Raw genomic sequence first — 20,646 nt, 5'->3', positions numbered from 1 at the left:
AGCTTTCTGAAGTTACCTCACCTTACCCTATCTAAAGAAAATTCATCAGCTGTTTTTAGTACACATGGTACAATATGAGAATTTTTATTAAGAATGATTTATATTGAATAAATAATTTTATGATTACTACAGCTTTTTGTTTTGTCTGTTTACAGCTTCCTGGCCTCTGTTATTAATCCTTCTAAAATTGGACCAAGAAATACTCCACCCTACAGGTGTCTTGTATCCAAAGTGATATTTTATCTTTCTGTTCTTAGTACTAAAATTCTTACCCGTGTTTTCATACCTTTGCAGAGCTACGGCACGTGTGATTTACCAAGTATTTTCTTAATTCTAATGAAACATCTTGGGGCAACTGTAAACAAAATAACTTGATGGATAGAAATCTCTCCTAGAAATATTGTGTTTGGTATCTGATGGATCGGTAGAGTTGAAAGAGAATTGTCTGGACCCCTTTTATTGCGATTTGAAAAGGAAATCGAATTGGAACATCAGAAGTTGCAGCTCAAAGAGCGATTAATCGTCTGTCTGGAGGATGGTAATGGTGGCAAGAGGGGTATCCCGCGGGGTAGCAATGGGGAGATGCCTCATGGGGATCATGAGGCACAATTGAAGCTCTCACAGCGAAAAGCAATGCCGGCGACGCAACGGTCCATTAAGTTTTCCAAGCCTTCAATACAGCGGAGGGATGAACTCGGGGGGTTGGGATGGTATGTTGCCCTCCCAAAAATCAAGTCATCTCGTGGGAGGAATGTTCTCTGTGTGCCAAGTCAAGCGGAGTCTGTTGTTGATGACCTTCCTTTGGAAATTGGAGACCAGACTGATTCTCGCGGGGGTTTGCTGCAAAAAAGAACTCCATGGGAATCCCTTTGTCCTTCGATATTTTATCCCTTCCGACAATTTAAATCACAATTCTTTAAGCGTAACTCTTGTGTTACGGAGGGGAAAAAAGAGTCAATTGTCTACCTCCCGGAAGGGTTTGTTCACTTAGAGAGTCCTCACTTGAAACAGTCAACTGACACCAATAAATTCTGTCACATTTTGAGTACAATTTAGTTAATTATTCCATCTCACTGTTCTTCTTTCTCCTGAGATTTATTGACCAATTACACGATTCTCATTGGAACTCAATTCAGGTAATTCCCAGTGATTGAAGAGTAAACTTTTAACATTTTCCAAAGTTTTTCAGGTGAAGAACCAAAAAAAAATCTCCCTCCAACATTAATGGATTTACTTTCAAAAAGCTCCTGAAAGCTCCACCGAAAGGATTCTCAGCCATTTCTGATTGATTGGAAAATACCCATAACCAAATTTATGAAACTTTTAATTTAATTCAAATTATTTATTCAAGCCTGCGGAAATTAGAGGAAATTGTAATTCAATTTCAACTGTAATTTTTACCTTCAACTCCCTTCAGGATATTCCGCTAAAAAGAATGCTTCCTGCCAAAAATGGAGCAAAAAAATACCTCTTGAGGATTTACCTTTGCCAAGGAGGTTTTTTTTTCTTCCAAGTAAAAGGTGAAAAGTGTGAGATTCTTTCTTCATTCTTTGGCATGGAAGGTAAAGGTTTTTGTACCTCAGAGACACTGTCAAAATATGTACTTGAGGGAGCTTTTGTTGGAACCCTCTACGGGAGTCTCACAGTGACATTCTTGGAATTTCCATGAAAAGAATGCTTTAGAGAGGAATTTGGGAATTTTTTCTCCTCTGCTCGATAGTGCTTGAGTTTATTTTATACTCCTTATGCTTTAATTTGTCAACATATCACAAGAAGGTCTCGATGTTTTATTCAATTAATCAGGCGAAAAAACATAAGGTTGATCGGTAAGAAGTTAAACAAAGTCCTAATGAGTTATTGAACCAAATGGAAAATTCTTGGAATTTTTAACGCAGTGAAAATGGGAAAAGTAAAGAAAATTCTCATTTAAAGATTTTAATGAAGAATAAATTGATAAATAAAAATCGATAAATAATAAAATGTTAAATAAAAATAGTTAGTTAAAAGAGATGACAAAGCGTCCTATCTCTGCAGAATGCTCGAACTCATGAAATAGGGGTATCGATGAATTTTACTTCTTCTAAATCCGTAGAATTATTCACTGTTTCATTCAGAAACATAATATAAAAAAATCAAAAATATTAAAGAAAATTTATAAAATAGTGATGATACTGAAATAAGACAGCATGCACTAACTGGGTCAATAGCGAGAATATCACTGACTAGAAAATTTTTAGTGAAGAAACCAGCTGGAACAAGATTGAAATGAGTCGATTACAGTCAAGTGTGCTAATCCGGGCACTCACTTATTTAATGGATAAAAATATTATTTTTGCTTGTTCTCAAACTTGAATAGTTATATTATGTAACTGTAGTGACTATATTACGGAAATAAAAATAAAAATATTTATTTTAAGTGGATTAGTCACAAACGATCCAGGTAGCAAATCGTCCGGATTAGCACACTTGACTGTACCGGTTTATTAACGATCGAAGTCATTCGCAAGTTGAAAAACAGTTCTGAACTAGATAATTGGCTAAAAAGTGTGCATTTTAGAGTGGTCTAGTCATTAGTAATACGCTTTTGCACTAACAAAAAGTGATATTCGAGAGTAATAATCCAATTACGATTACTTGACCACTTCATTACCGGTTTGAACTGATATAGCCGTATAAGAAATATGAAAATCTTTCCAAAAAATCCTAATTCAACCCAATCTGTTGATAAACATCATAAAAAAATAAAAAATATGTTCGTCTGCACTAGTAGAATATCAAAAATAATTCAAAAAGCTTGGGCCAGTTTTGAGAAAACCCGAATAAACATGGTTTTGGGGCGGGTGGGGTGGGTGTTATGGGAGGGAGGGGGGGTCATCGAAGACCGGGAGTCGATATCTTTTACCGTTTGACCTCTAGCTCGCGAAGAAACTTAAGGCCGAGTAAAAAAATAATTTCCGAAAAAAATAATTCAAAATCGATATTCAACCGATTCTATAACGATGAAGACCGATGAAGTCGGGTTCAAAATTTCAGTACCTTTCCAAAAACCCAAATTTAAACAAATCGATTAAAAACTTTTTCCTCCAAAGTTATTAGACTTTGACCTTCAATAATTCAAAATGGCGAATTTTTCGGTCGTAGGTACACAGTAAAAAAATGTGTAAAATTTTACTACTATAATAGTGCAAAATCGACCATTTTAGTTGTTTAATTTAAAAATGTTTAAAAAATGCACAATAATTTGGTAATTTATTGTCACGTGATTGAAAATTACCGCTATTATAGTTGAAAAATTTTCAACAACGTGGTTTAATTTGAAAATGTGTAAAATTTTAACACTATAATAAGTGTGAAATCCGATAAATTAATTATTTAATTGCGATCTGTGTAAAATTTCTCACTATTATAGTCATAAAAAATTTTCAACAATGTTTTGTAATTCATAACTGTTGAAAAATTCTAAAAATTACCACTATTATAGTATTAATATAGTTTTTCATATTATTATAGTGTGAAAAAATACTCAACTTTATGGTATTTTTTGTCACATGATCAAAAATTAACACTATTATAGTTTGATCATATTTTTTCACACTATTATACTGTGAAGCCTTGTGCATTTTTAAACAAAAGTAGTTGAATTTTCAGACAAAAGTTGTTAAATTTTTAAACAAAAGTTGTGTAAAAATTGTTGAATTTCCATTTAAGACATATACTTCAGTCGAGATGCGATTCATTGGGCAAAAGTCATATAGAACGTCAAATATTTATATGCATAATAAGTATATCGTGAAGATCCGAGCATCAGATGTAAATATCTCGCATTAGGGAGGATCTCGAGTACAGGAAAACACATTACAAATGTCTAAAAAGGCAAAAAAAAAAACTAAAATAAACGAAATGAAATGAAAATACAACAATTTTTGAGTTTACTCACAAAAATTCAAAATTTTTAAATTTAACAACTCCAAATTCAACAGCTTTAAATTAAACATTTTTTCCAAATTTAACACTATAATAATGGTGTGAAAGATTACACACTATAGGTTAAGTGTGCCAAATCCGGCCAGCTTGCAATTCCGGTCACATTTTTTGTTTCTCGAATTTCGTGGATTCAAACTTTTTAGTTTTCCTTTTGTATTATATCATAAGTTTTATGTACTTACTATTTATAGTACTTGATTTTTTATTTTTACTGAAATACTAAATTTCTACCCAATCTAATGGCAAGACAGGAAAGTCTTATCAATTTGAATACGCTGTGCTTCCACACAGAAAAAAATATTTTGGAAATTTTTTCGTAAATGTTAGTGAATTTCTATTGGGACTTATGAAATTCTCGTAAATTGTATTACCAACTAAAAAGTTTGTAAAATTTTGTATTTTTCACAAACATAGTTTGTAACTTGATCACTTGCCGAACATTTTTTGTTCTTTTACAAACATTTCTTCGTAAATGTTCGTTAACATACAGAAAGATGTACGTAAAATTTTGTCATTTGTTCGTAAAGTTTAGCCAGACAAACAAAAGTATACGAACAAAGGTTTGTAAAACAACGAAAAATACTGATCAAGTAATGGTTATTATTATTATTAGGGGAGACTGGGGCAAAAAGTAACAAAACAGATATTTTATTTTTTTACAAACTACCCGACGAGCCCCAAAATTGATAAATTGATAAATTAGCACAGTTTTATAGGAAATTTCCCGCTCTACAACAACTCTGTGAAAGCCATTTTCTTCTCTTTTGTAAGGAAATATATTTATCGAGTCGTTTTGTAAAAAGTAATTTTTGTGATCATTCTCAAAAATGCTGGGATAAATAGTATCAGGCAGGGGGGTAACATTAGCTCTGGAAAATGCGACCGGTTTTAGTGTAATTTTTTCACTGTTTTGATACACATTTCACGAGATATCTCCAAAACTACGTAGGTTGCTAATTTAGGGTTTTCGGTTGCCTCTTCGTTATTAAATTGGCTTTTATTTTGTATTAGTATTTTTTGATAATTCATTCTACAATGACAGAAAACAGCTAATAAACTCAAAAGTTTTCTCGGCTCGCTAGAAATATAAAGGAAACATAGGAAATGTCATGCCCCTAGTATCAGGCATAAGATACTATCACATTTTGATTCACTTTATTACGGGATTCTGTAAATTTAAGTAAAATACCTAGATTACATATTTTCATAGGAAATTTATTCTTTTACACCTTTCTAAAACGCCGTTTTCTCTATCTGAGCGAGAAAAGCGCATTTTTAAGCTATTTTAGAAAAATACACAAAAAAAACTGCAAATCGTTTGACCAATGTAAACAACAAGCGGCGACACATAGCATTGACGTTTCTTTTCACAGTGGGACATCAAAAATTGTTTCGGTTTTTGTTACATTTTGCTCCATAGCTTTTGTTACTTTTTACCCCAAATGGTTGTTTTTAATAAAAGGATTTCTGGAGAAAAGAATCTTTGTAAAATTTTAAAATAGATAGCGGCTTCGTATTCAAAGAATATCCAGATAATTTGGGAAATAATCACCAGTGCATCAATTTTAATATAAGTAGCTAAAATAATTGATATCTTCTGCAAGGAAAATATTTAAAAAATAGGGCTAAACATTTCGATATTTTTTATTTTCTAAATTCCTTGTCCAAATTCTAACAAACTTACGACATTTATGAAGATCTATGAAGGCTATCTATGGAAAAAATTTTAAGCCGCTATCTTATTTATCTTGGAAGAAATTGAATTTTAAAATTTTCGATTTGTGATTTTTGCCTCAGTCTCCCCTATTATTATTATTTAAAATCGAACTGTCTTTGAAATCATGCGTCTCTTAAGAGGCATAATAGCAGGCAAGAAGTTTATGCGTCCACCGCTGTCTTATCGTTAATGCCCAACCAACTCCGGAGCCAAACGATGGAAATGCTCCTTCTCAGGTTGTATAAGCCAGGGAGGAGACGATACAATATAATTAAAAACCAAAAGAAAAATAAAATTAAAGGAAAGAGAAGAAAGGCAGTCAAGGTATTACAAAAGCTTGGATCAATTGCTGTTTTCTCTCACTAGTGTATTCTAGAAAGATAATCTTAAATGTTTTTATGAACAACGTTTGTGGAAAAAGTATAAGCTTTAACGAAATTTTTAGAGTCAGTTGTATGATTTACGAGCTTTTCGTAACTTCCCAGTAGGAATTCACAAATATTTACGAACCTCTACAAAATATTTTTTATCAGTGTACTAAATTAAGACATTTACTCAGGAAAGAATATCTTTCACTGCTAGAGTGTCCCATTTTTGCAAACTACACAGCAGATTATGCATGATAGATATGCTTGATATAGACTAAATGGCAATGAAGAAGAACGAATTGTGAATCAATTACATTTTTCAATGTGACAGTCCCATTATTCTTCTCTTAACACGCGAGACATTTTACCATTTTTCCAAGTCTAAAGCTTTAACATATTTCAATGTACTAAAGGCTCTATTAGAGAGAGGTGCCCCTCTGTAATTTGATAAACCCTATAGTGCCCCTGTTAAAAATTAAGGGACCTATTTTCCGGGTTTGGCAAAAAGGTGTGTTCATCTTATTTGCTGAATTGTAGTCAGTTGTTCAAATAAAAAAAGAAAATCTCCCAGACTGAGAAAGGGGATGAATTTTTCCTTCAGGATATTTCTCAACCCCAATGGCACTCCTTGGTAAATTTCATACTGAAAAGAAAGGTAAATTGGGTTTTTCCTTCTGCCGATATAAATTTATCATATCACTTTTGCCCTGAAAATATGTGTTTAAATGAATACAACCAACAATAAACCAATAAATCATTGATTTTCCGATGGGGTGGAAAGTTATTGAGACTCAAGAGTTGTGTACTTAACTTGGTAAAGCCACATCTATGTCTGACTCTGCCTCCCCAGCCTTACCCTCTGGCCATACAACATTTCCTTGAGGGAGTGCTTCTCACTTGGAATCTCTACTGCCAGGATTCAACTATAGAAACTGTGGTATAGCCACATGGTGTTTCGGAAGAGCAAATAAAACCAATCGGAATGACCAAATGGGGTTGCAAGTAAAAAGTGACTTGGGACAATTAGTTTGGAATTGTGGACGCGATTAAAGTGTCACGGTGGGAAAATTAATGGGTTTTCACTACTACAAGTCATTCCAGGGAGCATCCCTCTTGCTACCCATTGCTCCATGCATTCCCTGGTGCACTTTCCTAGGATGCATTTGTGAGCCCACACCCAACATCCGAGCAATCAAACAAAGAACCAGTGAGCTACTGTATCATTTTCCACCCTGTTAAATATACCACGTCTATTGGATTTTAGTTCTGGAACTCAGGAATAAAAGCCAATCCATTGGATTGAAATGCTGTACGTGACATCGCTCTTTTATTTATTTTTTTTTTAAGGAAATCGGACTTGGATCAATTTGGCTTCAGTCGATATAATAAGATGGTTCGGTTTTTTTTAATAGAACAAAGAATATTAAAAAGTATGTAATACACTTAGTTGTAAGTATTACAATTAGAATCCTTCTTTGTTAAAATTCAAAATTGATAAGTAATTAAAACAAAAATCTATCATTTATTCAGTTTCAACTATTTATCCTTATTGGAGTCGCGGGTCTAGGACATCCAGGTTAACAGCCACTCCCGTCAATCCTCTGCTATTTTAGGAAAATGCTCGCCATCGATCAAATGGTGTTCCAAAGCAAGATCCTGTATTTGTTTTATGGCCTCTACACACTAGAGAAATTTATGTCCATATTGAAGACTTTCCAATTACCAGCGTAGGGAATTTGCTTCAATATGGACATAAATTTCTCTAGTGTGTCTAGAAGGCGTAGATGGCATTATGGTGCTATTCCAATGAAAAAGTGACCATGTTTTTTTAGCACATTACTGTTCTCAAGTACTAAAAAAGACCATGTCTGTTCCCATACGTCATTTCAAGGAAAATAACGAGTAGAGAATATTAATGATGCTCGGCGACTTTTCACCACTGAGGATTCACGGGAAAACTCATGGAAAACTTGGGAAAATTCGCGGTTGAAGCTAAAGGTGTCAACTCCCAGTCATCCAACTGAATCACGTCACCAAGCTGAAATGACAGGTTACTCCACACTGACTGAATGTCAGATGGCATTGTGATCGGGTGAAAGCTTGGTCGAAGGGAATATTCGAATTCGGATTTCGGTTGAACTTTTCTTTTGTGTCGGTTCCTGTCATGACTATTTGGGGATTTTGAAACACGACGAGGACTGGGGAAAATATGAAGTTTTAAAAGAAAATGTAGAAAATACTATAAAAGTGAAAACATTAAATTAATCTTGTTGATTTTCCAACCGAAATCCGAATTCGAATATTCCCGCCGAGCAAGCTTTCACCCGATCACAATGCCATCTGACATTAATTGAAATAACATATGGGAACAGTCATGGTCTTTTTAGTACTTGAGAACACTAATATGCTAATAAAACATGCTCATTTTTTCATTGGAATAGCACCATTAGGCACCTTATCTTATATTTGACCTGAAGTCGCCAGTCGCCACCTCCTCATAAAGATATAAATACAGTAGACTCTCGCAAATTCGGCTCTTTTAAGATCGGGCTACTTTTTAATTCGGGCAGCGGTTACATTTTAAAAACGTTTGTTGTCATTTTTCAAGTTTGGTTATGATTATCAAATGAATCAAATATGCTCAAATTTGGCATGGTTTGTCTTAATTTTGATATGATTTTGCATTATTGAGGGATTTTCATGCAATTTACATTATATATGAGTGTGTAAACTCAATATCTATATGCACATGAATAAAAAATCGTTGCATTTCAAAAAGTTTGTCGCCCGAATTTCTGTCTAATTCGGCTGACATTTCGGTCCCATATGCCCGAATTTGAGAGAGTCTACTGTAGATTAATTTTTAATTTGTAAAAACAGCGAAATATATTTAGAAAACTCATTTCTGATAGTTATTTGTCTAATTCTATCTCTGACTAATTTTACCCCGGTTCCTTCTATAACCTATTAAAGTTCGTATTTTCGCCTTAAGGAGTCCTTTTTCCTTGACAAATTGATACATTACGTTTTTAAAAGACTCATCCTCTTCGTAATGACGTGATTAGGATGTTTTTGTTACTTGAAATGTTACAGCCTTTATCAACCTCAAATTGTAATATTATCGAACCTAATTTCTTTTATTGTTGAAGGCTTTAATTTAAAGCAAAAGACGGATTTCATCATCTTATTACCAATATAAATAATTTCTTATAGAAGAACAGTTCTAGCAACGTTTAAAAATTAAAAATATCTATTTGGATTTCCACCTTATTACTACTCGAATTCCACAGAGAGAACAGTATAAATATAAATAATAAATAATATATTTCAGACGATTTCTGAGAAATGATGATACTCTGTCCATCTGTGCGTCTGTGTGTCTGGCCATTACAACGCCTGCACAAATAGTTACAGATAGAGACATGAGACCTTTGAGGGACCTCCTCATAACACAAACTTTGGTCGCAAAATAACGCACAGTAACAATTAATGTGAAAACAATTTGAGTAATAAACTATACCGTAAAACTTTAAAACGATCGAGTTTTCCTCAAATCAATAATGTTTTTTTTAATAAATTGTTCTTCAGAGAGCAAATAAAGTTTGGTGGAGAGTTCTTAAGGCCAGGATGAACTTTTTGGGCAAGAACTGGAGTGGGTAGTATTCAGTGATGCAGTGAAGTCAGTGCAGTGCAGTGAGTACAAAAATAAATTTCCATGATAATTGAAGAGCTTCTGAGACTCTCTTTTAGTGAGTACTTATTAAACTTTTTTAATATATCCAAACAATTTATTGTGGAACGCTAGTAAAAAGTGCTTCTGCAAAAGGGAGAGGATATCTAACTCGAGTTTTTGGTTGGTTTTGTGGAAGTGTGAACATCAATTAGTATTTGATAACGAGTTATAAATTAAAATGATTGAAATTGGTCTTTTGTAGAGTTTGAGCAATTAAAATGCATGAAGTCTGACTGAACTCGTGTAGCAGTAGCATACGAATAGTAGGTATTGAACTATGAAAGTTAATGCATCACCGGGATTGCCAGAATATCAGTGTCTAAAATGCATGATGAAATTTAGTGACAATCCCAATTCAAATTTTCCACTACCCGGTTGAACCAATATGATTAGTAACATTCTAAACGATTAATAATTTTTGAACTTCTATATATATGTACATACTCAGGGAGTTTTCCAATTGTTCTGTGGTTTCTGCTAATTATCAATATTGGAAAAATCATTGAAATTAAGATTTATTTGTTACTCTCTTCATAACGATAATTTTTTTGGGGGGATTTTGCTATATACTTTGTCCAAGAAATCACATTCCTTGCTAACACTGATTCTGTGGTATTGAATGTTTCTGTGATACTATTCTAAAAAACCATTGCGCTTTATTACTAAAATGAGACTAACGTATTAAACAAAAATTCACACAGAAATTGTGATATTATATCGATTTTTAATAGAATCTGCACAGAATCCGAGTAATAAATATCTAAATTGCTAAAAGTTTCGTTTGAAAGCTGTGTGGATTTTATATTCAATTTTAACCGTTTTGTGCTGCAACTGTGCGCTCTTTATTAACAATTTTAACATTTTCGTGTTGATGTTATGAGTGTATTACATACAAGTGAAATCGTTTTAAGTTTAAGGGCAGAATCACATTGACAATCAAATTCTCGCCGTAGCCTCACCGTATTTCGTTAATTTACGTATTTATATTGCAATTCTTACTCAAATTCTCGATTATCGTATTACATTATCTCATACTTGGTGGCACTAGGTGAAAATAATATAAGAAAATTGAAGAAATAAAACGAAAATGTGATAAACGGTGAGCAAAAAAAACTGTACGATTAATTTCTCTTACAGTTTTTTTGCTCACCGTTTATCGTATTTTCTTTTTATTTCTTCAATTTTCTTATATTATTTTCACCTAGTGCCACCGAGTATGAGATAAGGTAATACGGTAATCAAGAATTTGCGTAAGAATTGCAATGAAAATGCGTAAATTAACGAAACACGGTGAGCATTTTCCTATAAATATGATTCTGCCCTAAGTTGTGCTACATTTTGTTCATGGCTTTCCCAAGAATGTTTTTTTGATATTCCTCGAAAGCAATATCAGTATTGATATTGCTTACAGGAAACGCTTAAAAGATTCAAAAATGCTTCATTTTCCTTTTTTACATTTTACTTATTTTTTACATTTTTACATATTTTTTAAATATTTTTTTACATGTAAAATGTAAAAAAAATATTTTTGTACCATGTAAAGTCACAACACTGATAGTGTGCTACTTCACTTATAGTAATTTCAGTGATAAAACCAAGAGCGTTATAAGCAAATGAAAAGATTTTTGGTTCTATTTTTGGTTACTTAAGGAATCCTACAAGACTATATTGAGAAAAAATTGCTTCTTGGGCATACTTCTATCCAGTACTTATTAAGGACTCATTTTATGATACTTGGATAAAGCTCACAATTATTATCGTGGACAATGCCTTTGAATAGGGGAACGTAGGCATGGTTCGCACAGAGTGAGCCTTCAAACGATGCGAATTTTCTCTTAGTTTGCAAAGAGCTACTTCGTCATTTTTTAGCCATAAGATAGTTGATTATTAAGCTCATGAAACGAGATGAGATGAGTAAGACAGCTCTTTACAAATAAAGAGAAAATTCGCATCGTTTGAAGGTTCACTCTGTGCGAACCATGCCAACATTCCCCTATAGAATTCATCTAGTAATACCTTACCTTGTCTCAGCCGAACAGTGAGTGATTGACCGCACCACAACATTCACTAATCATGCCCAAAATTTAAGAATTAAATATGTTTTTCTCTCTATAGAAAACCGTATTTTATATCATGAAAATGGTAATTGAAAGAGCAAATAGTGCAAATTTCTCATTTATTTACAAGAAGTATATATTTTGAGAACTTACAACATAAATATATGTATATAAATGCATTGCTTGCAACAATATTACCATAATGAGCTGAGCAAATACATTTATGTGTAAACTAAACTTCCACATAGGTTAATAGGACTGTGTTAACTTATATGTGTGAGCTTATTTGTAACGCAAATAGTATTATGGCATTGCACAGAGAATCTTGGTTGAATACTGGTATTATAATTGGAAATTCTATTATTATTTACTATCAATAGTGTATCAAATTGTGCACACCATAAGTCCCTAAGGGACGAAATTGAGGAAATCACACCATATTTTAATTCCTATTGCCAATCAAAGCGTAGATTAAATAATTTCTGTAAAACCAGCTTTAAGTAGACACCACACTTAAAGTGAATATTGATATTTTGGGAACTTTGGGAATAATTTTTACGATTTTGTTTCAATAAGGTAAAGTACCCTTACTCGACCAAGTTCCTCGATTCGACCGGGTGGGTCAATTTTTGAATGTTTGATGGTCAATTTCGTCAATTTCTATGAATTTATCACTGATTCGTATTATTCATGAAATAATTGATCTATTAATGTTAGATCATAATATTATAGCAAATATAAATAAATTGAATAAATAAATCTACCAGTCGAGACGAGGAACCGGTCGAACGAGGGAACTTTACCTTAACTCCAATAAGGATCCTGAATTTTACATTTCAATCGAATGCATTGAATAAGAATTTTAATATTTTAATAATTTTTTTATTAATGGTACTTTTAAGAAGATTTTTTCAATCATTGGTATATTTTATTTTATTTTATTTTTTAGACAGTAATTTTAGTATCTTCTCTGTAAACAGATTTAAGTACATCTAGATGAGCTATAAAAACCTAACTAAAATATTAAATATGTCAATATGTTTATGTCCATATTCATTGGAAGTGTATAGAGCATGCTTAATTATCATGTAACACTAAAGAAATTTAACACTAAAGAAATCAATAGAAGATATGGGTGACTGTTACATCAAATTTGGTATCTTCTGTAATGAAAATTAAAGTGAATTTAAATTGGAAGATTTATCTCTCTTGTTTCTTCATCAAGTGCTAAATGAATTATTCCATACAGAAGCAAAATGTATCAATGGAGAAGATCTGAAGCCCAGCAAAGTCGATGGGATGTGCTGAAATGCTGGCAAGGGAGCTAGGAAGCTCAAAGTGATGGCAAGTTGAACTGTGTAATCCCCTCGTGATGTTCCCCAAAAGCTCCCCCCTCTGGCATTTGAGACAATTTCCGTTGTGTTGTTTCTCTGTCCATCTATCTGTGGTGATAACAAGGGATAGTGTCATTTTGTATACCATGCCGAGATTTTCTCATTCACAGCCCCCAAATGGTCAAATCACCCAAGAACTTCTACACACATTGTACGACAGCGCACCGGACATCTCTCTGTCCAGGAGAGGGAGGATGGGGTTGGCCAGACACATAGACTTGTGGCTGAATGTCTAAACAATGGTCAAAATCGGAGGCACATTTGGGATACTGGGTGGGTAGAGACGATGTGAGAGCAGGTGACAGGAATTTATGTCTCTAATGCGTGCTCAGAAGAATTTCACCAGCAGTGGTGTCCCGAATTAATTGTGTCCTCATGAAAAACCAACCTTCGCACTTGCTCTATCTACCACAAAGTAGAATTGTTTGTATTATAGATCAGAAATAATAAATAATAATAATCATAATCATGCTTGCACAACATACCATAAATGAACTACAGTAGACTCTCTCTCAAATGGGCATTTGGGGCGAAATGTCATCCGGTTTATAGATAGATTTAGGCGTCAAAGTCTTTGTAAATTCCACAAAAAGTGCTCAATTATAAAGAATCACAATAAAATAGGAAGAACTACAGCGAATTTGAGCAAATTAGCTTCATAATTAAATGTGAAAATTGTCAACAAAATTTTTCGCCCGATTTAAAAAGAGCCGATTGAGTGAGAGTCTACTGTACATAAGTTATTTCAGAGTCTTCTTGTGGTATTAATTGCAATGAAGCTCTTTTCAAGCGATTCACAACACATTTAATTAAAAAAAAATCTAGTGATTTAAAGAGACAATTTTACTACGTCAGTTTAAAATACAATTCTGATTTAAGGAGAATTCGATCCTTGAAGATTAATGTCATAGAGCGAATGCTCTACCACTCGCTTTTATTTGTATCAAATTGAGAAGGATTTAATAAATTTACTTGATTTAAAAAAGAACTTAATTATAATCCCTTGATTTTTTATTTGACTTATTTGTCCCTTTACGATATGGATTAAAAATTAAAAAAAAAAATCAAGCAACATTTTTATAAAATTTCGATCAAATACCCAACATAAGCCTGAGATATGGTAAAATATTCTAATAAATATAACAGTGCAGTGCTTTAAAGCCTTAATAATTGATTTTTACTAATAATATACTTTTCATTTATAGAAAAAAAAACAATGAAAAATAATAACAAACGTACGTCAAAACATGTCCGAAATTTTGGTTTAAATTATTTCAAGAAATTGGAAGTCTCGTGGTGTAATTGATAAAAGCATTTGGGCATTTGGGGTCTTGGGAGCAGGACCTCTGGCTAGACTTCATCAGTTGTGAGTTCAAGTTCGGCTCGGTGCAAGAGATTGAAACGTCTGAAGGGATATTTTTCGCGTTTACAGTTTTTAACTAAATAAGCATTTTTTAATCGAATAATGTCAAAAAATACATTACAAGAAGATATTAAATAAATATAAATAATAATTTTCTTTTTATTAGGAAGATAGGGCAAGGTGGGGCTACTTTGATATACGATTTTCCCATATTCCTAAAGGAAGCTGGACCTTACATTCGGATACCAATTACGCAGAAATAGACTATCCAAAATTGCCTAAATAGGGGAAGGCTCTCAATCTCAAGGCTTCACATATATTCTAGTTTCGAACATCTCATATTTAGAAGAATTTCGGTTCGACAGAATGTAGCAGGAAATAGACGGAGACACTGAACCTTTCTTGATTTTTACAATTTTATTCTCTACGACGTTTCGAGGATGGATGTCCTCTTCATCAGGTATCGAATATGGCAGGGAAAATCACGTACAGGTGGTAGTTGTTACACTGCACTTGGACTTTGATCACAACTTGATCTGTGATGTTCACCATTCGACTGACTGACACAGAATCCGTCAGTCAGTTTCTCGTCAGTCGAATGGTGAACATCACGGATCAAGTTGTGATCAAAGTCCAAGTGCAGTGTAACAACTCCCACCTGTACGTGATTTTCCCTGCCATATTCGTTACCTGATGAAGAGGACATCCATCCTCGAAACGTCGTAGAGAATAAAATTGTGAAAATCAAGAAAGGTTCAGTGCCTCCGTCTATGTCCTACCTCATATTTATGCCATACTGCTTTAATGAATCTGACTGAATTTTTTTAGGAAATATGTGACACTAACTATTAAAATATATTGCCACATAGATTATTGAAAGCCTTCCCCTACGCGTAAGATATGTCGCAACGTGGTCAAGATTGGATTCAGAATGAGTTAGTTTTTATTAAGTATTATTGACAAAGTCGAAAAATCCCTGTGCTCTCCTTTAACAGAACCCATTCAACAACATTTTATATATTTTATTATTTAATTAATTTATGAAAGCCCTTATTAATTCTAGGAGATTTTAAGTTATTTTCAAATTTTCAAATTGAAATCCTTGTAATTTTTAAATGTTTTTGAACCTCCAGAGCAAAATGAGCAAAAATTCCCTGACCCTTGAAAAGGACGACTAAATCATCCATCAACGAAAGAAAATATTTTTACTCAAACTATAATATTAATAAATTAGATTTCTAATTTTTGATCAAAGGACAATGGGCAGAACGGTCCAACCTTTCGCCACGAATGAGACCTATATATACCATTGAATAGGTGTATTGGCAAAGGTCACAACTTTTGTTCCGGGACCAACTCCAAAAATATGTAGGAAGAGCACTAAAGCATAAAACATATAATTATGATTTCCGAGCGGGGAAATCAGTATTCGGAAAAAGAGAAGACGTATTTCTTCTTTCAATGTCCACTGTATTCTCTCTTCTTTCTATTGATACATGATATTATTATGATTGCTCTCCCTTCGATCTTCTTTGGCTTTTATCACATATCTATTTTTAGAATTTTATGATCTTATGCTGATTTGAATTTCGCAAGAAGTACATTCCTATTCAAAGTAATATAAACATTGTGATTTAATTAAGATCGGTTAAGCCATTTTCGAGTAATAAATTGTCAAAGTTGCGAATTTTCAGAAAGATATCGTTCGTTTCCCAAGGATTGACAGTCCTTTTTGACTTGGGTCTCGGTAATTTTTAAGTCATACACCAATACCTACTACAAAATGGATCTGGTCCATCTGGTCCCATCTTTGGCGAAGGGTTGGACCAGCTGCCATACATTTCTGCGCATTGTCCTTTATTTATTGATGTTTTTCGTCAAAGGGTTAGTCAATCATAATTTCTTTATATAATTTTGCAATAATGGTAATAAATATTTACCATATTATAGGGGAAGTGCTCTTAATTTTGGACAGTCTGCATATAAGCATCGATATCCCAAGTTTGAAGTGCCATATTTTCAATACTAATTGACTTTTTTTGTTACTCTCTTTTCAGAAGGGTTGTTTAGAAACTTAGCAAGCTACTTATCGTCTTATTTTTACTAAAATTAGTTTTAATACGTTTAAAAATGAATTGATATGTAGAGGTGAATTTGACTCTTATTTTGGACAACTTGGTTATTAATTTTTACAACTTGTCTGTAAATTTGGACAGATAATCCGCCTCAACAGGATGCCCATTGTTCTTCATTTGATGAACCAATCTTACCAAGTCCTCTTCCTGTTCATGTAAGGGAAACGTAGAATGTCACAGAAGCCCGCAAACTTTCCATATCATTCATTAAAGTGAGTTGACTTCGGTACTCCAAGTACGTGCGGATTCGCTCATTCCCTGACCTTTCCGGGAGCCTTTCAAGGCATTTCTCTCTACATCTCTTTCGTAGAGATGATGCTCCTTTGTTTCTCCAGGCATTTGTCCAACCTAGTCTTCACAAAAGCTAAAACTTCACGAAATTTCGTGAGAAAAACACCTGTCCAAAATAAGAATCATCACCTCACTGGTGAATGTCTTAAAAAATTTCCCATTTTTCACACGAAAAATATAATTCACAAGGCAAATCTCACTTCAGGTCAAATGTACAAATCATCAGTAACGTGAATCAACACAATATTCAATGAATATTCAATAATATCACTCAAAAACAGCGAACAAACTTTGTTACTACTTCACCAAAACTAAATAAGACTGAAGTAAGCCACGAAGTTCTGTCATATTTCTCGTAAGCAATTGCTCACACTGAATTTTCAACAAAGCAATTTCAACTCAAATCTTATTCAAAATTTAACGTATTTAGTGTCAAAATCTTCCAAAAAGAACAAATATTTATATAGAATTCATTTTTCATCAAATATTGGAATAAAAATCCATAATTTGAATCAATTTATTTTTAGTGTCCAATTTTACCCTCAAAGTGTCCAAATTTAGAAACTGGACAAAATTATGAGCACTTACCCTAGTATATAATAAAATCAATGTAATATTAAAAATAAGACTAAAAAAAGTGTTTTTTACAATCCAGTATTTTCTTTCCAGGTTTTTGAAAGCTTTTAGAACTTGATTAAAACAAACTTTCAAATTTCCATAGATTTTTTGTTGTTGTACAATGTGCCAGGTTTTGTATTGAATACTGAAAAAAATCCCCTAAAAAGCATCTCAATTAAATTTTTTTTCTGATGAACTCTCTTAGAAATCTTTGAAGCGTATCAGTTGATTTCTCTTTTGGAAAATCTCCTGGTTTTCCATCGAATGAAGTTAATTAAGGTTTGTGAAAGGCATTTCTTTGATGGGAAAGTTGCAATGAACTTTTACCCTTTTTCTTGGTGCGTGCTGTGGGTATGTTTGTGTTATTTGCCAAGAATTCAAATTTCATCCCATGGATACGGAAACTCACACTTGTGGCCCTTATTTTTTGCGGGGTCGAGGGGGGACGATGTGGACGTGACGCAACTGTGAAAGCTCATCAAGAGTCGAGAGTGAAAAGTTTGGGATTCTTTTTCGATTTTTCAATGAGCCCTTCTCCTATGGCCAAACAATCTTTTCCCACAAAAATTCGCATCATTATTTACTTTTCATCCCCCTGGAGTTGTTCTGGTTGTGATCTGCTGAGAAAACATCCCACCAAGATGACGTTCAATGGGTGGCTGCTGTATTGAATAGGGAGGGTGGCCAAGAAGGATGCGAAAAATCTCAATTTGTATACCAAAAATAGTTTTGATATTGGATAAGAAAAAAAGTCTCTCTTGTTTGCACAACAGTTGGTCCACGTGGCTCTAAATGGGATTTTAATATTTGCCGATTTGGCTGAAAAGTTGCACGATTTGTGAGGGTGGCTCTTTATTCCTCCTCCCCTATCTCCCTCTTGCCAAGGGTTTCACGGGAACACCAGAGGACAAATAGAGGATCTCACCTTCGTCACATGCCCCAACATTTTCACCTGACACCGCCAGAAGCAACTGCCAAAGCATCTAAATGAGCTTCTAGAGAGACTTTACGAAGCCAACCAAACACAAATATTCGATTTCACTTGAAATTCGGAATGCTCCTGAATCAACATTTTCATCCTCTAACGCACTACACCTTTGACATCGACATGCCCTTTTGGCATTGCGAATTTACTGGAAGTGTTAGTAGATTTTATCATCCGAAATTGTGTAATTAACATCAATTTCACTGGTTGCTTTACACATTATTACGCAACTGATAACATTTCCCACTTAATCTTAGAACTAAACACAATTATTCACTAAATTCTAAAATAAAGATCGTATACGTAATGATTCAATTATATGAGCATGGTTGAGGTTGTTCTGGGGAGTAGTAAAATTCACCCTTTGCCATTTTTTTCATCTCATTTGAAATGGGCTAAAAGGGGCAAAATCTTTAAGTTACACAGTAAAAATTTTTTGACTGCTTTACCATGATTTTCATTGTAAATTTTACATTAAACATGTAATCGTGTACTAATACACATTTGTGAAATTTGTACACATTTTGTCTGAAAACTATGTAATTTGTACACTTTTTATTTGGAAACTGTGTAATTTTACACGAAATATGTAAGAAAATATACAAAACTGTGTAATCATTCCCAGTTGATTATACGATTTACAATTACATAAAATTTAAATTACACATTTTCATATTACACGTTTTATTGAAATACATAATTTGTGTAACTTTGCAAGAATAATCGTGGTAAAAAAGCAAACCAACGATTATTCTTGTAATTTTTTTTTTACTGTGTATAAGCACAGGGTAACGTGTAGTATTTCGGGACACTTTTCAACATTTTCAAGATCCAAACAACTCAATGACTTCTCAAATTATTTTTTTCTTTGTTGATTCAAATATTTATGTTTCTTATTCTATCCAGAATAATGGCCAACGCACAATAACTTTTGTTCAGTAAACATCTTTTTGACATTTCAATGAGAGTGAATGAGATCTACATCTAGCCATCTCGCTCATTCTCATGGGAAATTTTGAAAACATGTTTACAAACAAAAGTTATTGTACGCTGGTCATAAGATTCTTACAGAAAAATTTTGAAATATGCATAATTTTTTATTCAAAATAGCGAAAAATGTAAAGAAGTAAGAATGGTATATTTCGGTACAATTGGGTATTTCGGGACAGATAAAAATCGCTATTAAAAAAAGTAAATGTCACTGAGCCTGACTATTTACCTAGTAGAAGGTCTAAACTTCACTCTTTCATAAAATTTTTGTTTAAATATCACTTGTAAAGTTGCTTAAATCGAAAAAAAAACTGAGCACTGTTTGTGTTGACATCAGCAAATTTGACCATACTGAAGGTTTTGAAAAAGTGGAATGTGATACTCAAAATTCACACGTATTTCACACTTTAAATTAAATAAAATTTCCGAAGTTTTATGCTTGTCTGATACGTAAAGTGCTTAAAATTTCATATAGAACTTAAAAATAATAAGAAAACAAATATTTACAGGATTTTTGATGTGTCCAGAAAAACCCATATTATGCCCCGAAAAGCCCCTTATCCAGAAATACTACACGTTACCCTAGCTTAGTCCCATTTCAACTAAGAAAGTTTAACTTACTATTGTTTGTAGTTAGGGTTGATCAATTGATTTTAGAAAATTATAAGAAAATGACAAGGGCAATGTTTCTCGGATCGTCAGGTTAATACCGTATCGTTGCTCTAAATAAAAAGAATTTTTAAAGATTAGGGGAGACTGGGGCAAAACTTGTCAAAACGCATATTTAATTCTTTCACGAGCTCTGAAAGATGCGAATAGCCCGATGTTTAGGACTTAAAATTAATTCCTAGATCTAATAATAAATAAATAATTTGTAAGATAATGTTATTGTTAATTACAAAAATAGGAATTCCGGTAATTTTAAAAGTTTATTTTTTAAGTTATTGAACATCACTTTTTTTAAAGGTTACAATTTTTTTGAAGTTATTTCAATAATGTACAAAAATAATG

General features: G+C 33.1%; 1 protein-coding gene across 1 annotated transcript in view; it reads left to right on the top strand.

Moving 5' to 3' along the window:
• LOC129799799 (uncharacterized) overlaps nucleotides 1-20,646 on the top strand; it is a 46,042-nt gene that overhangs the window by 13,575 nt on the left and 11,821 nt on the right. The window contains exon 3 of the mRNA XM_055844018.1: nucleotides 475-835. Coding sequence (XP_055699993.1) covers nucleotides 475-835 — 361 coding nt within the window. The remainder of the gene's footprint in view (nucleotides 1-474; nucleotides 836-20,646) is intronic.

The sequence above is a fragment of the Phlebotomus papatasi genome, chromosome 1 (assembly GCF_024763615.1).
Source record: "Phlebotomus papatasi isolate M1 chromosome 1, Ppap_2.1, whole genome shotgun sequence".
Classification (NCBI taxonomy): Eukaryota; Metazoa; Arthropoda; class Insecta; order Diptera; family Psychodidae; genus Phlebotomus; species Phlebotomus papatasi.
The sequence above is the reverse complement of the archived record's forward strand: the minus strand, read 5'-3'. Positions and strand labels throughout refer to the sequence as shown.